General features: G+C 38.5%; 1 protein-coding gene across 2 annotated transcripts; it reads right to left on the bottom strand.

Annotated features, from left to right (window-relative positions):
• Positions 1–294: 294 nt before the first annotated feature.
• dazap1 (DAZ associated protein 1) lies at positions 295–20,276 on the bottom strand. Of its 2 annotated transcripts, XM_079244523.1 has the most exons (12): positions 20,186–20,276; positions 19,069–19,109; positions 17,315–17,481; positions 16,755–16,820; positions 15,055–15,162; positions 14,796–14,844; positions 10,397–10,479; positions 7,256–7,403; positions 7,025–7,057; positions 6,283–6,432; positions 5,387–5,551; positions 295–1,126 (listed from the first exon to the last, which is right to left on the bottom strand). In XM_079244523.1, the coding sequence occupies exons 1-12, from the start codon at positions 20,215–20,217 to the stop codon at positions 954–956; spliced, it is 1,215 nt and encodes a 404-aa protein (XP_079100649.1). In that variant the 5' UTR covers positions 20,218–20,276; the 3' UTR covers positions 295–953. The 2 variants fall into 2 exon arrangements, with proteins under 2 accessions (XP_079100649.1, XP_079100650.1); XM_079244524.1 differs by lacking the exons at positions 10,397–10,479; positions 14,796–14,844.
• Between the last annotated feature and the right edge of the window lie 1,279 nt (positions 20,277–21,555).

Here is a 21,555-nt window from a genome sequence, read left to right as displayed (position 1 = left end):
ATGTGTGCTCAGGGAGCCTACAGGTAATACTTCATCAATGACAAAACATGTCCAAGTTAGCAGATGTTTTTCTAAAAGGACAAAATTATCCTTTTTCAGCTCTAAAAAGAAAAAACTACCAACAGTTAAAAACATTTCATTGCTTGTACACTCCTCACCAGTGTTTCAGCACCATGCGGTGCAACTAAGAAAAGCTGAGGCAAATACTCTCAAGACAATCATATCCTTAAAACATTTATTTTGTAATAATTTGTCCTTTTTTCTTTTTGCATAAGTGCAAAAAATGCACCCAAAACAGCCACCTGAGGGAAGTCTACATCTTTAAATAAAAAAACAAGCAAAGTGTACATTTATAGTACAAAATTCTCTTTTTAAAAAATTGCACAGTTTGTGTATAATATATATATATTTATATATATTCAGAATCTCCATTTTAAACAAACTTTAAAGGCTCAGAAAGTAAACAAAAATTCACCAAATGAAAAATAAAAACATTTTCCCTAGAATTTAAAGCTGAAGAAAACTTGAGACCCTGTTTTCATTTGTGTCCACCATAAATATACATATTCAAATGCAAGTCTCTTTACATATAGTCTCTGTGCTAGTGTTTGAACAGACAATCAAAATTATTGCAAAGTACTTTAGTTCTACTATAAAACATTGTTGGGGTGGAGGGGGGATAAAAGCTTCTTTCTGCTGAATGTTCCTTAAGTTGCAAAGAAAAAAAATGTGGATTTCTTTACACACCCCTTTTGAATTTACTGGAATCCCTGCTTTCACAAAAGGTTTCCATTCCACAAACTGTGCGCATTACACATTCCAAACCAATGATCAAGAATTCCAGTTTTGCTTTTAAGCACATTATTTCAAAACACACATTTCCCTGACGACTTTTTTTTTTTGTTTTGTTTTGTTTTTGAATTTTACACAACAGTCCCACCCTGGGGTGGTGGTCAGCGTCGATAGGGGTGGAAGCCCTGTACGTTGTGGTTTTGCCCTCTGCCGAACGCGCTTGCGGTGGGTTGAGGAGCAGCGGCGGGCTGTGCTGTAGGGGCCCCGTACGTGGCGGTCGGCTGGCTGGGGTCTGCAAAGCTGTGACCGAAGGCCGTCAGGTCCTGACCGTACCCTGAGGTAGATAACAGACAGCAAAAAAAACAAAAAAAACAAAAAAAAAGTTAATGCAAAAAGGATATGTGTTCATGCCAGGGATACTAGATGACTGAGGACGAGCCTAATTCCTGCATGTTTTAAGTATATTCCTTTACGCAAAACTGACTTTTTATGTTGAGGGAAAATAAATCCACATTCCCAACACGAATGTTTCAGCTGTTTGTTGCTTTTTACTCATGTTCCAGATTTGACCATCTTGAACAATAAACGGCCTTCTTTAAATGTATTATCCATCTATTTTTAAACTGCATCTGCAAGGTTGCAAAAGAACATCAGACAGTCTGTATGTTCAGCAGAATGTTGTATATTTCTAATATTTTCCACTTTGCTGTTTCAATTACGTGCTTCTCATCAAATACAGTAGAATTATTTTACTTTGAATTTAGGTTTAAAAAAACAAAAAAAAAAAACAACTTTGAGGAGCAAAACAGACAAAGGCTGCAACCCCAAAGGCTTTAAGGTGGATTTTTCCCAAAGATCTAAATATCATTACTCAATGAGCCTTTTTATTCATAAATAGAAGTGCGTTAAGACCAAAAAACACAACAAAAACAATCCTTACTTTCACAGCTGAATTTACCACACGTCTAGTCAGCTTTATTGTGTCTATATTGTCCTGGATGATCAGTGTAACATTATGTTTATTTAGTCTATCTATACACTGGATGGCACCATCTCCCTGCAAACATGAGAGAAACACAGTGACCGCCAGGGAAGGAAACTAATCTGCCTGGAAAAAAATTTACACCACTGTCCAAGCCAAAGTGCTTTTTAAAATTGAAAGGATGGGTTTGTTCCATATTTTGTGGCCAGATCTTTGCTCGGAGTTGCTGGTGACTGGTTATTTTCCTGCCCTGGTAACATCCAGTTAACACAAGCACAGAGATACCAATATGTTTCCAGTTAAAGCCGTTTTAGAGAAAGTTGAACAAGACGGGAGTGGAAAGACAAGAGAGAAAGAGAACTGAAAAAAAATCAAAAAACACATTTATTTATAAAGAACACAGTTTGAGGAACAGGGAATGGTCCCAACAAGACTGCTGGACAGAAAAATCTGTGTGTAATTGTAAATTTACTGATGTTGTGGCCTCCTTTAATCTTCTTTCCTTTCTCACCCCTTTAGCTACAATGTGGAGACAGTACATGGGGGGAAAAACAACAACGGGTGAATGGACTGCTGATGCATAGAGACAACTGAACCATGAACAAATTTTCTGACAATTAGATCATCCTTTTGCAAATCAGCAAAGCAATGCAGACAGTGAACACAAAAAGGAGGACATGTTAGTCTTGATACAGTAAAACCACAGCCACCAAGGGACCTGACATGCTTCTAGCTAACCTTGCCAAATATCAGTGCAAAGCTGGGTGTTTAAAAGCTGCTCAGCTGTAACAAAAGGGGTGGCTGGCTTTTACTATACAAGAAAAAACACAGTAATTTGTATGTACATGCAAATGTACATGCAAAATACTAAAGATAGAGCAAGAGGGAAAAAAGGCAAAGAATCAGGTTGCAGCTCTATAAAGGCACTGAACAAATGCTTCTTTTGTTGTTGGAGAAGACGATGCTGGCACCTACCTGCACTATATCCTCCCTGCTCATCCTGACCATAACTGTGAGAAGGACGCGTTGGTCCGTAGGCAGAAGGGTCCTGAGGGTAGTTACCCAAGCCTATCAGGGAGATGAGGAGACCAGGTTGACTGAACCCAGATACTGCTGGCCTACTACCTTATATATGTCCCCCAGCTTACAAGCTCTAAATTTATACTCATTTACTGGGTCTAAACTGCGTCACTTTCAGCAAAAACAAGTGTGTGCGCTATCCATTAGCATTTTGGGGTTTTTGTTTCTTCTCACTTTTAAAAATCAGGCCAGCCTGGTCTCGTGGAATTTTGCAAAATGTGCATTGGAAGCTAGCATGTAGCATAAAAAATATTTTCCTGTCAAATATATGAATATATTGTGAAAAGATAGTTAGCAGTGGTTTTGCATGGAGTCATTTTCCAAAGAATTTCTTACGTTTTTCAGTTTCGTGTGCCTTCGCAGACAGTACGGCTCCAAGATTTAACCTTATTTGATGCTACATTTAATTTCTAAGATGATTTCTATTTTTTTTTTTTTTTTTTTTTTTTAAATCTTAGAAAATTATACTTGTTGAAGAACATTCAGGGGAGATGTTTACTTTTTGTTGGAAAAATAACCTCACTGATTAACTTAAACATGTTGAGCCTTCAACTCTATAAGAGAACTGATTTAACAACTAAAAATACATCAAAATAACACTGTTAGAAGTGTGTGTGTGTTTTCTTGCTGTAGGTGTTCTAAGTGTAACTACACTGATGATTTGTTTAATGAACGCAGATCTGCCCTGCCTCCATAGTCATGGCTGGCTCAGCTGCATTTGCTCTGGACTCAGCTCAAAGCCTCTTCTGATTGGCTCAACATGCTCTTCATATCATTAAAACATTGCTGCACTTTCCCAGCTGACAGTTCCTCGCTAACTGAATAAATTAGTATGAAACCAAGGTTGCTGAACACGTGTTTGCATCTGTCAATGTTCAGCAGCTCCAGAGCAGATATTTTAAACTAACGTTTTCATTTTCCTCATGCTAAACCTCTAAGAACGTGTAAAATCAAATACAGACATGTTCTTGGAAAAAAAAAAACTAGGTTGGCAAGATGATTATTTTGATGAGTAAATTATTTAACTTATAAAGTTCACATTGTACTGAAGTCAGAGTAAAGCCCTGTTGGAAGGAAATACTGTTTTTAAATAATAAAAAAATACTCTAAATGGTATGCAATGGAAAATAATTAACATACAAAACCACTTCCTTAATCCTGACTCAAACTAAATTATTCAAAATACCCCACTATCACCCAAAACCTTAAATCAAGCCAATCTGTCATTGTCTAACCACATCTATTTTTCTAATTTTACACACATAATATCATTTTCAGTACCGGTTATATTCATAAATAACCGTTTGTGGTTTTGCATCAACAGCAACACATTTCACAAAACCATAGTTGACATTGTTTCTATGAATTGATAACAGAACTAGGCACCTGAACAGGCAGCAGACATTCAAAGCAGAAAGCTGGATGGAAGATCAGCACAAGCAGGAAACACTGAACAAGATGAGCATCTGTCACAAACGACAGCAATCACATGACTGCTTTAAACGTAAATTCAGCAGTTTGAAGCAGCCGAAAGCTTTCTCAGAATAAAAACACCGGCAGCCAGAAAACTGAAGCTTCTGACTGAATATCTGTTATCTGATTTTCTGCTTATGTGGCCGAATAGCTGAATGTTGAATGAAGAACATAGTTTCTTTTCAATGGAACTCTGTTCATCTTTTACATTATCTGTCTCCATTTAATTTCAGATTTGAAAAACACCCAGCCTCTATTTGTGCCTCGGTTTCTAAATAGTTATAGAAATAGTTTTCTAGAAAATATAAAGTTTCACTTTCAAGGCTGTGAATGCTGCCTATAACTTGGCCAACAGTTCATCAGCTCAAGTGAACTCCTGAAGGAATAATTATGTGGTCCAACACAGCGCGGAACCAATACTCAGCTTCATGTAGAAAACAACATGTAGAAAAGTTTTGATAGGTCACTTGGAAGGTTAGACACGCCCAACCCCAGAAATTAGGCTTCGTGTGTTTAGAGCTGTCATGCTGGTGCTCTTCTGTGGCATTCACGCCAAGACCAGGGAAAGAAGCCAGCAAAGTCACCAACAGGGAGGAAAAAGAGCGGGAATCGATCAAACAGTGGGGATATCAGGAGCAACTCAAAAGTCTTGTACAGTTAGTCAAGACAAGAATAACACTCCTTTAAAATAAAAAATAAAAATGCAAAAACAAACAAACACAGCAAGGCAGGATGATCTAATTCAAAACCTACCAAGACCTACCAATCTTTTTAAATCAATCCACAGCCCAGCTGGAATAAGTTGACAGAAAAGACTGCTGAGGACTTCTGGATATGGCGAAACTTCAGCAGCATCTTCATGGCAGAGCCGGGGGGGGGGGTGGGGGGGGGGGGGGTGTCATGTATGCAGAAAGCATGTATGGATGTGGAGCTGTTCAAGCTAAATGGTTGCACCTAATAAAATTTCCAGGGAGATGGGTGGGATCAAGAGGTGATAAAATAAATCATGTGGGACAGAAAGGAGGCAGCACGCTTCTTTATGCACAGTGCTTGTCTTACCATATTGGCTGTAAGGGAAATCAGGCTGCCCAGTGGGAGCTTTGCTCAAGTCCTGAGTTGGTGTGGTGGCGGGGGCAAAGCCCAGCGGCGCAGTTCCTGGAGTGGTGGGTGGAGGGGGAACTTGGGGAGCGTACTGGTCTGCCTGCGGTGTGCCAAAACTGTAACCTGTTGGATAATAATGACAAAAATTATTTCGTTTTTCTAATTATTCATTTTCTAACATTCCTTTGTCATTGTGTGAACAAAGACGTAAAATCCGGTAAGCCTACATCATCTGAGGTTGCCTAAAAAACTGGATATTTAAGTTTTAAGCCATTTCACTACCATTTTTTGAAATTTAAGTTGTTTTTTTTGGGGGGGGGGGATTCACATTTTGGTGATTTCTGAAATCCAATAAAGTTAACGTGTGTTTTTTAAAGATTCAAGACCAAATCATACGTCTTCAAGGAATATTTACTCAGTTTAGTATAGATTAAACTGTAGAGACTACTCCCTTGTAGATCATTCAGTAACATTTCATGAAATTACTTTCTGCAAGTCATGCTGTCCATCTCTGATAAGATGAAGGGTCCTCCTTTAGCACTGCAACAGACCGCTTTAAAGACCTTTTAAATTCTATTAAAATATTAACACACCCCCTGTTCTAAAAAAAAAGAAAAACAACTTGTGCTGAAGTTCCCAAAAATTGATATTTTCTACTCGTTTTCTTCCATACTGCTGCAAGCAATACTATTTTCCACAAGAGATTAATAAAGTATAAGTCATACATGCAATAAGACTGAAACATTTTAGGTTTGTTTGCTCAAAAGAAGAAAAACATCTTTCTATACGACAGAACTCGTGACACATTACCCATCAGTGGCTGAGAATCTAGAAAGCAATCCAGTATGACTGACCAAACTGAGGTGCTGTGGTGTAGCCCTGCTGAGGGTATCCCTGAGGTGCAGCGAAGCTGCCCGCCGGGGTCGTGACCAGGAATGCGTTAAAGGGTGATGGAGGCTGTGCGGGGGTTCCCCGGCCTGCTGACAGCGGCGGTCCATACCCGCCTGTTTCAACACAGAGCAGAATTGATGCTTCTATGAATAGATGTGGACTTTTTTCCCCCTTTATAAATTATTCTCTTTAATTATGCACAAACAATAATACATATAGAGTAAAGCAGCACCAAAACATATGTTTTAAACTGCATTGGTTTATTAATGCTTGGCTGATCAGCTGATTGACAGATAACATTGATTAATCGTTTAAAACATAAGTTGGAGAACACTATCTAAAAGTGAAGTCTTTTCTGAGTGAGCACAGGGCCGATACTGCAGTGAACGCTGCGGGTTGACCTGGAGGTGGTGATATGAAGTCGAGCCTGACCAATAGCAGAGGGAGGCCGGAATCCATTCAAGGCTGCCATCTGTCTCAAGCAGCACATTATCAGCAGTCTCAGCCATTATGAATCAGTGATAACATGTACTGTTAACTGTCATCAGCTGATTGGCTACTCTGTGTGCAACCCCGTTTCTGTCACACAAACGTTTCAAGATAAGCACATGATCACATGGCAAATGTCACATTTATCTGCAATCTCACAGTTACACAATATACAAGAAACTCTGAAGTGTTGTCAAGCGCAGGACCAACACCTACCTATGGGCTGGCCTGTAGCAGACACCCACACTCCTCCAGGAAGAGAAAGAGAAAATGTAGTAGGTAAAATGTTCACATCATACAGTTTAATGCTCAGACTGACAGAACAAGCAGTGGTCTACATGTGATGATGCTTGAGCACGAAATTTAACACATTTAAACAGTTACTTCAAGGTTGTCCTGCGAACAGTGTGCTTCTCTCCCTCTGTTCTGGGACTGGTTCCCACTCACCTTGTGGCCCATAAGGCTGTTGCCAGCCCTGGGCCGGCTGTGCTGTCCAACCATTAGCTGCACTCAAGATGCCCCTGGGGGCCCACTGACCAGGGCCAAGCTGGCCAGGAGCTTTACTGTCACGAGGTTCAGCTTTCTTTACTTCCACCTGGACAAAGGACAAGGAGAGCACATTTGGCAACACCAGTAAAGGGTCAATGAAGTCCCTCACCTAGACAGGCCTGTCCTACAACTGGTACTTAGTCTCAACATTTTGGGCCAGTTGGAAATTTTTTACGTTTATTTGATAAATGGGGGGCAGCTATGTCAATTAATATTACTGTTTAAGCACAAGAGCTGTATAGCTATGTGTCTCAGGTACCAGGTTATAAGCAGGAACTTCCCAAGCCAAAAGTTGAGAAACAAAAATCACACTGCCATGACAATAAATGTAAAGGAGAACTACTGAAAACGTACCTGAGAAACATAGATGTATCTCTGTCTTTGCTATGAAATGCCCTATATAAAGATAAATACATCTAATGTAAGGTCATGACTTACCTTTCTCCAGCTAAGGCTTAAAAAGGATCTCATTTTTACTTTATTTGGAATAAGTTTTAAAGGGGGGAAATGGATGTAGAGAAATTTGTATCTCACTTCTAAAAGAACATAAAATAAACATGCAGATAGTACAAATGAACGGTCTTTTTGTTCAATATAAAACTGAATCTTCATACTGTGTCAAACATATTGTGATAAGACATGTTTTATTAAGATCAAATAACCAATAAACCTTAAACCCAACATGTCAGCACAGCTGGAGGTCATCATCTTTATACAATCCAATTCTGATTTGTCAGTATATAATTAAGAGAGATTTTCCTTAGAAGCCCCAATTTTATTCTGTAAAAAAAATTCTTTTAGAAACACACATAAAGCCTCTTGGCATCCTTTACTTATATTTTGGTCAATTTACAACTATTTGCTGCTGTGATAATTTGACTCAAAGCTAACAGTGCAGCATTAATAAAACTCTCCTGTTGATAACTAGGCAAGGCTACCAGCCGTAAACCAGAGCAAAGAAACAGGCTGAGACTAAGGGGAGCCAACCAGAAATAGACTGAAGGGTTGAGTTATTGGGGTCACCTTGCAGGAGGAAAACGAATCACAAATTCCTTCCTGCTTTAAGGTGTTACCACCTTCCCCAGCCTTCCCTCTTCCTTCTCTGTCGACCTAATTACATGCACATGTTTCCAGCAGTGGCCTCGCCGCCGTCGGCAGCTACCTGAGCACCTTCTCCCGAGGGCATCGCGGCTACGAGTGATGGATACCATGACTTCTGTATGGTCCCAAACAGCAGAATTGGGATTTGTTCCGCAGTTTGATGTGCTCCAATTTCTAATTTTGTAACTCATATCTCCCTGCCTCCCTCAAGTCCCAGCGTAAGGTAAAGTCAAGTCAAGAACAATGGATTAAGTCAAGCCTTGATTCCTGCTGGAAACGAGGGCAAAGTCAAGAGGAGCGGGTACCACTGGAGAGTAAACAGGGTGGGCCAAATCATTTACCAAGGAAATCGGATTCAATGCATTTTTGTAATGTAATTATCAGCGACATTTGAATATAAAAGCTGCATAAATGTAAGGCTGTTAGTCAGGAACATTACGGTTGTTACAAACAGCAACTACCTTTAAAAGGATTTTGTTGCACATAATTCCTCATTTCACAGCAAATACTCCCTGATTTCTTGATACGTCTCTACTGTCCACCCTCTCCCAAAAGCTCCTAAACACATGGCTTACCAAAAAGACAATTAAGCCTTAATGGGAGGGGGAAAGGGCAATCAAGCCAAGAAGTACTTCAGAATGAAAACTTAAAACTAATAAAGTACTAACATGAGCACAGTTTCACCAATACAAGTCATATTAGTGTCAAATATACATTTAAAAAAACCGAGTGGCAAGTCAAACACATCTTAGAAGAACCTAAACCCTCTGTGCAGTCATGTAAAGATCAAGAACAGAAACATGATACATGTGAGGACACGATATGACCGAGTGGATGTAATGCTACAATGATCACTTACTCACACCAACAACTTATTACTGCCTGCATGAAGCCATTTCTGAGATCTTTGCATTGCTGCTAAATACTACTACTTTAAAAGGGGTGGGGGGAATGCACCACAGGTCTAGATTTATAAGAGTGACTTAAAAAGCCAAGTGTTAGAACCCATCTTTATCAGATTAGTGCCAATTTCAACTTGCCCTTTCTTTTCGGTTAGTTTTACTCAGCTGCGGCACCAGGTGGGTGGCGTTTGATACATGCGAAAGTGCAACACAAGGTGCCAGAAGGTGAGCTTAAATATAACACCACCATAAACGTATTGTTTTTGTCTGAACGAGCAGCTTACCGGACACTATCTAAATCGACTTAAAGCAGTAAACTCCATCCATCTGGTACAGCCAGTGAGATAAACAAACACTGAGAAGTGACATGCAAATATCATTGTGCGACTCAGGTTTCAGCCTTTCATCTGTTATTTAGAGAGCTGACAGACACAGTATGGAGATTCTCTCACTGAGGTCACTGAGTTGAGCTTTTAAAAAAAAATTAAAAAGAAAGAAAGAAAAAAATAAAAGACATGTTGACATGTAAGTGACCTGCCAACAAAACTTCAGAAAACAAAGGAAAAACAGAAATAAATCAAAAACAGAAGTAACTAGACCAATCCTTTAGGTGAACTGTGTTGACTTTTTAAAAATTATTCCTTATTTATCAACAATTAATTTTACTTTTGCCAGAAAATATGACAAGCAATTGTGTTGTTGCTGTTTCAGCATCTAGAGGACTTCAGACACCCTAAAGGAGAGGTCAGTTTAAACAAAGCCTTGGGCGACAACTCAGTCTGAAAGGGACGAATCAGTGAATCTGGAAACAGGAAAAGTTTAAAGATGAAGAGTGTATGCGTTCCAATAGAGGACTGAGATGACTTCAACTGATACCCAGTTTATATTCAGGTAGATCTGTGCTGATGATGCTGTTCTCTCCAATTGAAAGCCTCTTGAAAACTTGATTCAGGTAATAAAAACAGCATCATGGTATAACTCTGTCGCCCAAGCCTCTGTTTGATCTTAAGGGTAAAATAAAACTACAACTACACACTTTTTTGCCCATGATGTCGTGAAAATGCATGTTGACAGCCTGGTCCACTGATTGTTCGGCCTCGAAAGTAATAAATCCAAAACCTAGCCAACGACCAAGAGTGAATCAAGGTAGCAGGGGGGTTGTGACAACACAAGATGAAGAACAGTATTGGGCTTCAGCAGTGAGGATCCGTCAAGACTGAGCAAGAGGCTCCTGGGGTTCGGATGATGTCGCAGACTTGCAGAGCAACTCAAATCCAAGACTAAAGCCTGGGGAATTGAAGGAAACTTTTCTCTTTTACTGTGCAGAGAAATATTTGGTGAGGTTAACAATTATGGACGTCTTAACTGTTAAACATGGAGGATGACAGGTGTAGCATTTGATTCAATGTGAATCGTCACATAAAAAGGTCAGTTAAGTCCATTTTCTACCATCCGACAAGACTGAACATTTAGCTGATAAATGTCAATTGAAACAATATTACATTTTGTCGCTTCATGCTGTTTCATCCAAACCCCACCTTGATCTGTCCCTTGGTATATTGCTGTGGAGCACACACTCGCAGCAGCCATTGTTAATGCATCACAAAAATATGGAGAAACACAAACTGTAGAATGCCTAAAGCTTTCTCCAAGCTTTCCCAAATTCAGTATTTTACTTTTGAGTCAGCCGGGATAAGCCTAAAATGGACAATTAAAATATTGCTCACAAAGGTAACACAAAAATATAGGCCATAACTGATTTCTCAAATTGACAAGTTGCTAGTTTTGCTCGTGGAGAATATACAAGGTGCATTAAAAGTTTGGCCATAAGAACTGCTCAGTGAACGACAATTCCTCCGAGCGGTAACAAGTTGCTGCGGTGATCTACTTTCAATCTGATTATCTTTGGGCTTTGGCAGAACTGGGTTGAGTGTAGATCTCTGCTTGGGGACCTAACCTGAATCTAATTAAATGTCCTGCGAGACAACTGAGATATCAGAGACCTCTAGCATCGTGCCAAATGTTCCCACGCCTCCTGCTCTACAACTATTAATAAACATCTGTCAATGACCCATCCCCAACCTAAATTTAAAACCAAGCTGGCACCATTAACACATTTGGAAGCTCATGGTAAACACTTTAATTGAAATTGTAGAGTGGTTGCTTAAGATGTAATGACAGCTATTAAGTCACATTTTCACGTCTAATATTTTGATTTAGAGCTAAAGTGACTTTCTAGTGGTTAACTGGTAAATAAATGCAACTTTTACTATTGAAGATCAGTCGTTCTTATGACATAAAAGGTAAAATAATGTGTTTTCTTGTTCTTTTTTGTTACCATTGATCAAGGAAATGTCATTGTGAATTTGCAGGCTTTTTTTTTTTTTTTTTTACCATCTGCTTAAATCTTACATTAAAAAGTTGAAAATTACCAAAATAATTCAGGTAATACTTTTAACGTTTACTTCAAAATGAAAGATTAAACACAGATCTGACGTAAAACAACAAAGTTTCATTAAACTAATTTTTAGACAGCAAATCGTTTCAGATGAAAACTAAAAGCGTAGTGAAGCCAGACGTTATTTCCATTTAGATTTATATTCAAGTAAAGAGATAGAAACTATGAGTTTATGTTTGTGTACAGGGAGGTATGGTGTATATGTGCTTTCTATGTGTGAGTTAACCTGGTCGGTTGTGTGTTTTTGAATCGTTATATACTTGGGTGTATAAAGGCTTGTATTTTTTTTTAATTTGCAAATATTTTTGCTTTTACTATATAAGGCTTTTTCATTAAACATGCTTTTAAATACAATCTGACACTACGTAGCTGATGGACAACTGTGTAAACCATCTCTCTATAATGACTGATAACAGATCATTCTTTGGCCTCAATGAAATAAAATTATAATTTCTAAAAGGAAAAAAAAATTGATGCACCTTATGTACACCCCATTTATACCAGGTAAAAATGACGCGCTTTGCTTTTGGCCTGTACCTTTGTGCTACCTGTCAATGCACAGTAACCTAAAGGAGAAAAGACAAATCTTAAGAGACACCGTTAATCACATTCAAACCATTCACAAGGAGAAGGGGGACAGAAGAAAGAAAAATAGAAAGGGCTTACTTACAAAAATACTTAACTTTCTACATATGGGAAAACACATACTATGCCATTGAAGATACATGTATCATTTACTTCTAAATCAAGGTAAAGAAAACTTATTCCAATGCTGAACATATAAGGGTTTTAGTTAAACAAACTGTTTATCCTATTAAAGATTAACGATTGTTACTGGTGCAGTACGTCATGTAAAATTCCAATGACAAACTATTCTGGGTTTATCCCAACAGAGAATAAAAGTGGTGTTTAAGGAGGAAAAGTAATGCATGTTGTGGGTCAGTGGCTGCTGCATCTTCGCTATGTGGGACAAATGCAGATGAAACAGCTGTGGATGTATCTCAGTGGGCAGAATCTAACACAAACACTGGTGGCACGGGTTTGATTCCCAGGGAGTCCATCCATGCTAAAAGAGTCGACACATGTCTAAAGTTATGAATATATTATGAGCCTATCTGGACAGATATAAAAGTTTGGGGATTTCACAGACAGGAAATGGGTTAGAGAAACTTCCTAAGAGCCAAAAGACCGAAAACCTTTAAACAACACAATTGTGTTCATGATAACGCTATTTTTACCTTCTTCACTCTGAGATGTAACAGCCTCTTTGAGGGACAAATTCCCCCCAAGATACTCAAACTGTTCTCAATATGCCAGCTGCGTAGTGTGATTAAGTAGTGTATTTTTTGGAGCACCTATTTTCCTTGCAACCTGCCTCCTTATCAGTTTGTGGTTTCTTTTGCCTCCCAGAACACATTTTAATGACTTTTTAATTAACTGTATGAACTTATTTTGTTATGTTTCAGTGGAATTATTTCCCAGAAGTAACAAAAAAATAAATAAATCACTTTTATGGAGTGTGCTTATGGAGAGCCTGGACAGACATTTCTATCCTCTTATCTTTGTTTAGATAGCTTTTCTGCTCTTTAATAAGATACAACTGACATAATTTTGCAGCTAACACAATAATTGTTGGATTCATGGACAATTGAGATGTTTTTTTTAGGTTAATATTCTTGACTTGGCCTGACATTATGTTAATTTTCATATCATCAGCACTGATAAAATCAAGGATAAATAAAGCAAAAATGAACTGCAAATTTTAATACATCTTGAGTTAATCTTATTTGCGTTAGAAGGGATTTGCTTTATAAGCAGATAAACAATGAAAGTGTGTTTATTCCTCCTGTTCAGAACTGCAGCGAAGAAATCCCTTCGTCTGTGGTTCCACAGCAATGAGCTGAGAGGAGTAAATCTCAGAAGATCAAAACTTCAGAAGACTTCAACTTGATGTGACTTTCTTGGACTACTGAAGCCAGAAATTAGCTTCAGAAAAAAACAAGGCCTGTGAATTTTATCTTTCATTGCTTACACATGCGCATGTGAGAAAAGGATATTTGAATAGAAAAATAACAGGAATAATTACAAAATGGAAATACCCTCTGGATGTACCCAGAGGTACCTGACTATTATATAAAGCCAGACTGTAAAAGATGTAAACCTATCCATTACGATATTAGAAGACTAATGGCTGTTTTTATGGCTCCTACGTGTACCTTTAACTGGGTAATAAATGCTGATGTGGAGGTCTCAAACGCTCCAAGTCCAGCATTTTTATTTAGAGAAATGATCTGGTAAAGGGTACATTCTGTGACGTCCAGTGAAGGAACCCATTCAAATAACTATTTTTCCACTTTCATCTCTAGATCAGCCGGTGCTTAATGTGCTCAACTTGATTCTTTTAATGCACTCAGTCTGAAAGTGGGTTTTCTTCTTTCCTGAAAATCCAGTTGAGATGAATTCAAGGACAACACACACACACATGTTGTCCTTCAAGGTCACAACAGAGACTGAAAATCAAAGTCAACCAATTTAAAGAAACAGACAGAGTCTCCACCGAAAACTGTCAAATACTAAAAGGTATTCAAAATGTCAATTTAATGGTGCGAGATAATATTTAAATTTCCACATTAAGTGATGCAGCTGCCATATTAACTCTGTATTAATTAAATGTAATTGGGAAATTGATAGATTTTTTTTTATTGCAGCTATTACAACAGGAACATTTTCATAATTAATTTTCTAACGACAACATGCTGTAGTGATGTGGTGTAGTTGTAACATATTCTGCCTTTATCCACTTGTGTCCTGTTGTGTGTGTTTACTATACACTAAATTCCTGTTATAGGCTGGAGTGTTTTAATTTAATTAAAATGAACTGAATGGGCTTTTTCTCTTTGGGCCAGAATAGTTTGTCATGGGATTTAAGGTGGTAAGAAATGGAGGGGAAGAGAAAAAAAATGGGATCAGCTTTTACCTCGGGGCCTCTGTTTCTCCGCATCATAGATCATTACCACCTCTGTGACCTTGAGTGGGACAAAGGGAAATAGTGGCTCCATTTAGAAAACCAGACAGGGTCCCTTCTTACTTCAATTTAAGTCATTTTGGACAATCTGACCCATCCAATCACTGTAAACCTTCATGTATAGTGTAGTAATGACCCTGTTCAATGTCACATCCATTCAAGCAGTCTTGATGACAATGTAAATACATATTATGCACTTGGCAATACTTACCACTCCGAATCTATTGAAATAGTCCCTGAGTTCTGGCTCGCCGCAGTTATGAGGGATTCCACCTACAAAAATCTTCTTTGATTTATTGCTATCGGCTTTGCTGCCCTTCTGAAAAAACAGAAACAAATAAATAAAGCAAAAAAAAAAACAGGGAGTGTTTGGATTTCACTGTGTGTTAACGGATCACTCTGGGAGGAGGCCAGTTAGCCATCATCTATTCAGACAGTGCAGAAGAAATTAGGTTCTCCTCTTGCCCTGGGGTATAATTCTTAACATGTCATGTCAATGCTAACACTAGTCTCCACAGATCAGGGAACACGGCTTTGTCCTCTTAGTCTCAACCAGTGAGCATTTCACCACAGCTTTGCACTGTGCTCAATCCATGAAAGCTAGAGGTTGCCAACAACAACACTGATTTTCAACAATTAAATCTTCTGTTTTCTAAGTAAAACATTTGGTACCAGCTACATGACTTTAAGCCAGAGAGGAGTGCCAGTAGCAGGAAAAAGGGCTTCATTTATAAATGCTTCTGACATGCAGTCTGCTTAAAGCCAAATCTGTGACTTATAAAATTGTTTTTATTGATAGGAAAGATGCAATAACTAAAACTTCTGCTGCCCAAAGGGACAAAATTACTATAATAGATCTGCAGGGGTTTGATGGCATTGCTGATTGACCCAAAAATTACCCAAGTTGGAAAAGAGATTTCTGCTTCTCAAGCTATTTATTGCTGAGGGCAATTTTATGCACCAAACAATCTGATACATCTCCAGACCTTCTTGTGCTCCAGTAAGACAGTGAAAAGAGCAACATATCCACAACAAGAGACAGTTTTACATTTAAAAAACCCATGCTGCAATTTCAACATCTAGACCAGTGACAACAGTAGATAACATCTTCATCTGATGTTTTAGTTAGTTGTTGGAAATGTTGCCTATTTTGGGTTATTTTCAGAACAAACAGGCTGCAGATGCAGTGTATGTACTTTTGTTGCAAATGGAGTTCAGGAGAAGTAACAGTTTGTTAAACTGCAGGGGTGGGGAAATCTAACCAAATAATCGAAAATCTGGATTTTTTTTTATTCACAATTTTAAAATCGATTTTTTTTATTTTTGTTGAAAAATGTATTAAAATTTTTTTTTTTTTTCCCAAATAAATAAAATATAAAATTTTTGTCATTTTTATTGGTTTTATTGACCTTTTTACTTGTCTTCTTAGGCATTATAGAAGCAGAATGATGGTCTGGCTTCTGTGTTGTTTTTCTTAATTGAAATCAAGAAAAATGACGTTCAAAAAAATAAGTTTCATACATCTATTTTGTTTTTTAATCTACAAAAATGAGCAATATTGAAGAATTGTGAGAATCACAATTAAAATCAAATCGGCACCCAAAAACTCGGAATTGAATTGAATCAAATCAGGACAAAAGCGTATAGTCATAGCCCTACTAAACAGATATGCAATTCATCAAAACTATTCTCTAAGATGTGTGCTGTAATCATAAAAAAAGTATTTTCAAAAGAAATTATACATTTTGTTTTCTTTTAAACTGAAGGTCAAGATCTTCTCATGGCTTGCCAAAATAAATACAAGTCTAACCTCAGGAGGACGATGGGATGAAAAGTCTGTCAACCTGAGCCTTATTCTCATAAAGAAAAACACCCAACATAGCCACCAAAGTAAAAATCAGTTCCTCTTACCCAGCCCTCCTTGGTTCGAGACTTTTCAGGCTGCATTCCTCTGGGAGTGCATGGCTTCGGGTCAATCTGACAGCAGAGGGAGGGGGAAAAAACGGTTCACATTATACTCAATTAAAGGCACCTTCAAACGTTCTTCACTGAATCCATTACAGCGTATCAGTTTGCCTCTCTCCATGATATAATATTAGTGCACACTATATGTCGTAATTCAAATGTGGCCAATAAAATGTTACACCCTTCCACATGTCCATTACCAGAATAAAAAAACAAACACAAAATGTCATTAACACAAAGCAGACAGCGTGTCACATCTCGTTTCTTTTCAACCGTCTTGGTTTTGCTGATCTGATTTTAAAAAGGTAAAACACTGTAAAAAGCACTGTCTGTACAGATGGCTTTAGGCATTTATAAAGAAAAACTCAGAGTCTTTCACCTCAAATAACCTCCAGCTACCGTGGATGATGAAATCCAAAAAGAAGTTTTAAACACTGTTCGCACAAAACACAGGAAGATTTCTCCATCAGATTTGGTTATCTGCTTCTTTGATTTAAAATACTCACATTTCTTCCATCGAGATTGTGTGGCTTTGTCTCCAACACTGTCCGTACACAATTGGGGTCTTTGAACTTAACAAAGCCGAAGCCTCGCGACTGATTTGTAGTTTTGTCCTTCATGATGACACAATCTACTACTTCCCCATACTGTGAGAAGTAGTTTCTCAGTGTCTCTAAAAAATAAAAAAAATAAAAACAAATAACAGAGGTTCATAGAAACATACAACAAATAAGAAATTAGAACTAAAGACCTAACTCAGCCAGTTTGCCTTCTTAACAATACTGAGAAGTGTAGTCATGATTTATACATCTCTTGCTTTCATTATGATAAATGAGACAATGAAAATATGTGCAGCACTAAAACCGTCTGGCACTTACACAGGCATAGAAAGAAAAAAAACACAAGCACCTCTCCACAAAATTAAAACAGAGAACACTTAAAATCTTCTAGTGACCTTGATTTAGTGTTTCTACAGCAAGCTGGGGATTGTGCTATTCATATGAAAACGTTAAATTAGGGTAAATCATATACAGAACCTCCCAAAGAGCAAACAAGGCAGTGTCATGTTGCATAGCACCAAACGTACAACCAACCAACCAGCCACTGTAAATCCCGCACACACCCACAAAGGCAACTCAAGCGAGGCGAGCAAGTTTGAACAAATGAGGAGTCACTTTGAGAGAGTTAAGGTAATTGGTTTTCTTATTTCTGAAAAGCCCTGGGGTATAAGCATTCGGCACAAATACAAGCACCAGAACTGTGGCTCAGGTCTTAAGTTAACAGTGTCGTTAAGGATTTCAGTAAAATGATACAATATCAAACCAGCCATGAGGTAGCAGACTGCATACCTAATCTGTGGATAAGACTGAGAAGATAATATAGACACAGATCAGATATAAAATGATTAAAATGAATTTCCCATTTATTTTTAGGCAATATTTAAGCGAGAAAAAATGTGCTTTAATATACATAAATACTGTCAACAAACAAGTCATCACAACTGACTGCAAGACAGCTTTTTTATATATATTTTAATTAAAAATAAGCCAATTTTAGATGCAACAAAGACATACTTCCTGTAATGTTACAGTCTGCTGTAATGTGACATCTTTTTGCCTTTCCTTTATTTGTATGTGATGAAAAACTTTAACCACAACAGACGTTATATCTGCAGTTCCTCATTTGTTACACCTACTGCCACAAACAATGATGCTTTAACGTCTATAATGTCATCAAACACATGCAACATCACAATACTCATAACCCAGCGGATCACATACTTTTAATATGTAATAAAAGACTTAGACTATTTAATCTCACAGTGGAGAAATTCACTTGTTACAGCAGCTTTTAGTGTGAAATAAAATGTAGGAAGCAACAGAAAAAAATGAACATGCATCACAACAAATATAAAATAAATCTAACATACAACTACACACATATGTATACATCAAATAAAAAACAACCTCACAAGCTATAAAGGTGTATCTTTTCACTGTAACATTTACATAACATCAGTGTCAAGCCAAATGCACAAACATTATCAGGAAAAAAAAGTTATGCTTAATGTGAATTTTGCCTTTGCAGTTCAATTTATTTGTGAACTGATGATCTGCGTGGATTACTCAAACCTAATTTCCACTTTTTTACTTTAAAAAAGACCAGTGTCCACAGACCGTCATCGTGACACACTTATGTTGTTTATAGCACTTACTTGCAGAAGTGCATGTGTATCCACAAGTTGAACAGTTTGACTTACCTTGTGTTGTACTCCAGTCCAATCCACCCACAAAAAGTTTCCTGAAAGAAAAACGTTACCATTGAGTTAGAGTAAATTATCAATAGTGAAATACTGCGACAGATTTACTTAATGACATTAATAAGAGCACTAAAAATATAATAGTAATTGGTTTACCCATATGTCTTTAAAGACTGAAACCACTTGGTGGAGAACACTGAAAGTGCAGTTACTGATGAACAGCTGACTATACATCCCAAAACAAAGATGCACAGCAAGATGAATGTCTGCCTCACAACCTGGTGCAGCATCGGGACATGTAGACATGCAGCTGCAGTTTTCATCCCCGTGTTTAATGTGACTCATGTTGTGTTCCGGTCCTTTAACACTCCATGCAATGCCTCCGACAATAAAGGTCTTTATGTAAACGTCCTGCCACGTAAGTTACCCCGGGACAGAGCCGTGGCGTTTAGCGAGCTAACACAAATTGACTCCATATTCCATGGCAGTCCCAGTCTAGCCTTCACCGCCGAGCGAAACGGAGCAAGCGGCTGCTCGGCTCCCAGCAGGCGGACCAGGGAAGCCGGATGCTGGGTGCATGGAAGTTAAGGGGCACTTTAAACTCCAAAACCAATAAATAAGTTAGTTTGATTGAGATAAACCACTAAAACATGTCCGTGACAAATCTAGCGTCTGTGTAAAAACTGCGAGCTTGGTGGATAGGAGGATGCTCCATCCTCCAGCAGTGCCCGCTAAATGTCCTCGCAGCGGCGGAGTCGAGGCGACTTTCGCTTCGCTGGCTAGCTGGGGCTAACTGGAAACAACACAGAAATAAGTAACTAAAGTTTTGTTTATTTCCTTGACAACAGAAGTGGCACCCCTCCAGAAAACCGTGGCCTGGTTGGCTACAAGCAACAACACCAACATATGAGCTTCTTTGATAATTATTTTTACTTTTTTTAGCCGTCTTTCCTCGGGCTAGCCATCCCGCTAAGTTACTGGAGCTAGCTTAGCTCGATGGCTAACGTTAGCTGAGAAATGACAGCTTGACAGCATAGTGCGCTAAATGCAAGTTAATGTTCTGCAGGTTTACCGTTTCCTGGGAAAACAATGGAAGAGTCTACTTAACAGATCTTACCCGACTTCATCTCCGACTAAGTTGTTGTTCATTTCTGAGGCTCTAGCGGGGGACTGTAGGAGCTGCGCCCGGCTTCTTGCTTCAGTGCTGCCCCTCTCAGACTGAGAGCGGAGGAAGGTCACTCCGCTTTTTGGTTCAAACTGTTCTGCGCAATGACGACGCTGCAGGGGGCAGCGGCCTTTAAAGGAACATTACACCCAAACAAATTGGCATGATGTTGATTTGATTTAATTAGGATTAAATTATCAAATTAAACTAAATAAGAAAAAGTAGCCCAAATAAGCATTGTGTCGCGACCAGGGCCGGATTAAAAGTGCACAGGCCCCTGGGCCCAGTGCTCTAGGGCAGCGGTTCTCAACCTTTTTGCAACACAGTACCCCTTGTAAAATATTGTTTCAGCTACGTACCCCCTAACCACTGAAAAGTATTTTTGGTTAAGACAAAACATGTAATACAGCACTTTGTCATTTGTGTTTTGTTTATTTAACTTTTCACAGTGCAAAACAATGGAAATCTCTTTGGCGCTTCCACCAGGACTCCGTTGTTTGCGTTGTCAAGACAGTGACTGACGTATATGTTTTGGCTCGTAACGCGTGGCGTTCAATTCATGTTGAAATGTGGGATTTTGGGAGGAATGAAATTGTGTAAATCTGTATGAAAATTCCGTTTATGAATGTATACTTACATTGGATGAAATATATTAAATATTTATTCATTCATTTTCCAAACCGCTTATTCCAATTCAGGGTCGCGGGGAAGCTGGAGCCTATCCCAGCTGGCTTTGTGCGACAGGCAGGGTACACCCTGGACAGCTCGCCAGTCCATCGCCACACACAGAGAGACGAACAACCACACGCTCACACCAATTTAGAGTGACCAATTAACCTAGCTGGAGTACCCAGAGAGAACCCACACATACACGGGGAGAACATGCAAACTCCACACAGACACTGACCAAATCAGCCAAGGATTGAACCAGCAACCTTCGTGCTGTGAGGCCACAGTGCTAACCACTGCGCCACCATGCAGCCCTAAATATTTATTTATTTATTTATTTATTTATTTATTTATTTATTAATTATTTATTTATATTTAGATCATTTCGTCTAAGGAGGTTTTAATGAAAACATAAAACCATATGTTTTCAAAACATATAAGGTACCCCCTAGAATGCCTTGAGGTACCACCAGGGGTACGCGTACCCCCATTTGAGAAACAGTGTTCTAGGGCACTGTTTCTCAGCTGGGGGTATGTGTACTCCTGGGGGTACCTCAAAGCATTCTAGGGGGTACGTGAAAGTTTTTGAAAAAATATATATATTTTTGTTGTTGTTTTAAAACACCCTTAAATAAAATAATATAAATTTAATA

The sequence above is a fragment of the Telmatherina bonti genome (genome assembly GCF_933228915.1).
Source record: "Telmatherina bonti genome assembly, chromosome: 8".
NCBI lineage: Eukaryota > Metazoa > Chordata > Actinopteri > Atheriniformes > Telmatherinidae > Telmatherina > Telmatherina bonti.
Note: the sequence above shows the minus strand (reverse complement) of the source record. Positions and strands in the feature narration are given on the sequence as shown.

Bases quoted from the DNA above. Each gene is read 5' to 3' on its own strand.
- dazap1 (XM_079244523.1), bottom strand. From the start codon at position 20,217: ATGAACAACAACTTAGTCGGAGATGAAGTCGG. The intron at 10,480-14,795 runs GTAAAAGCTGAT...GTCGTTGGCTAG, and splicing joins GGAGAAACAGAGGCCCCGAG to GTTTTGGATTTATTACTTTC. The intron at 7,404-10,396 runs GTGTGTAGTTGT...TCCTTTGTCCAG, and splicing joins ACGACATCATGGGCAAAAAA to GTGGAAGTAAAGAAAGCTGA.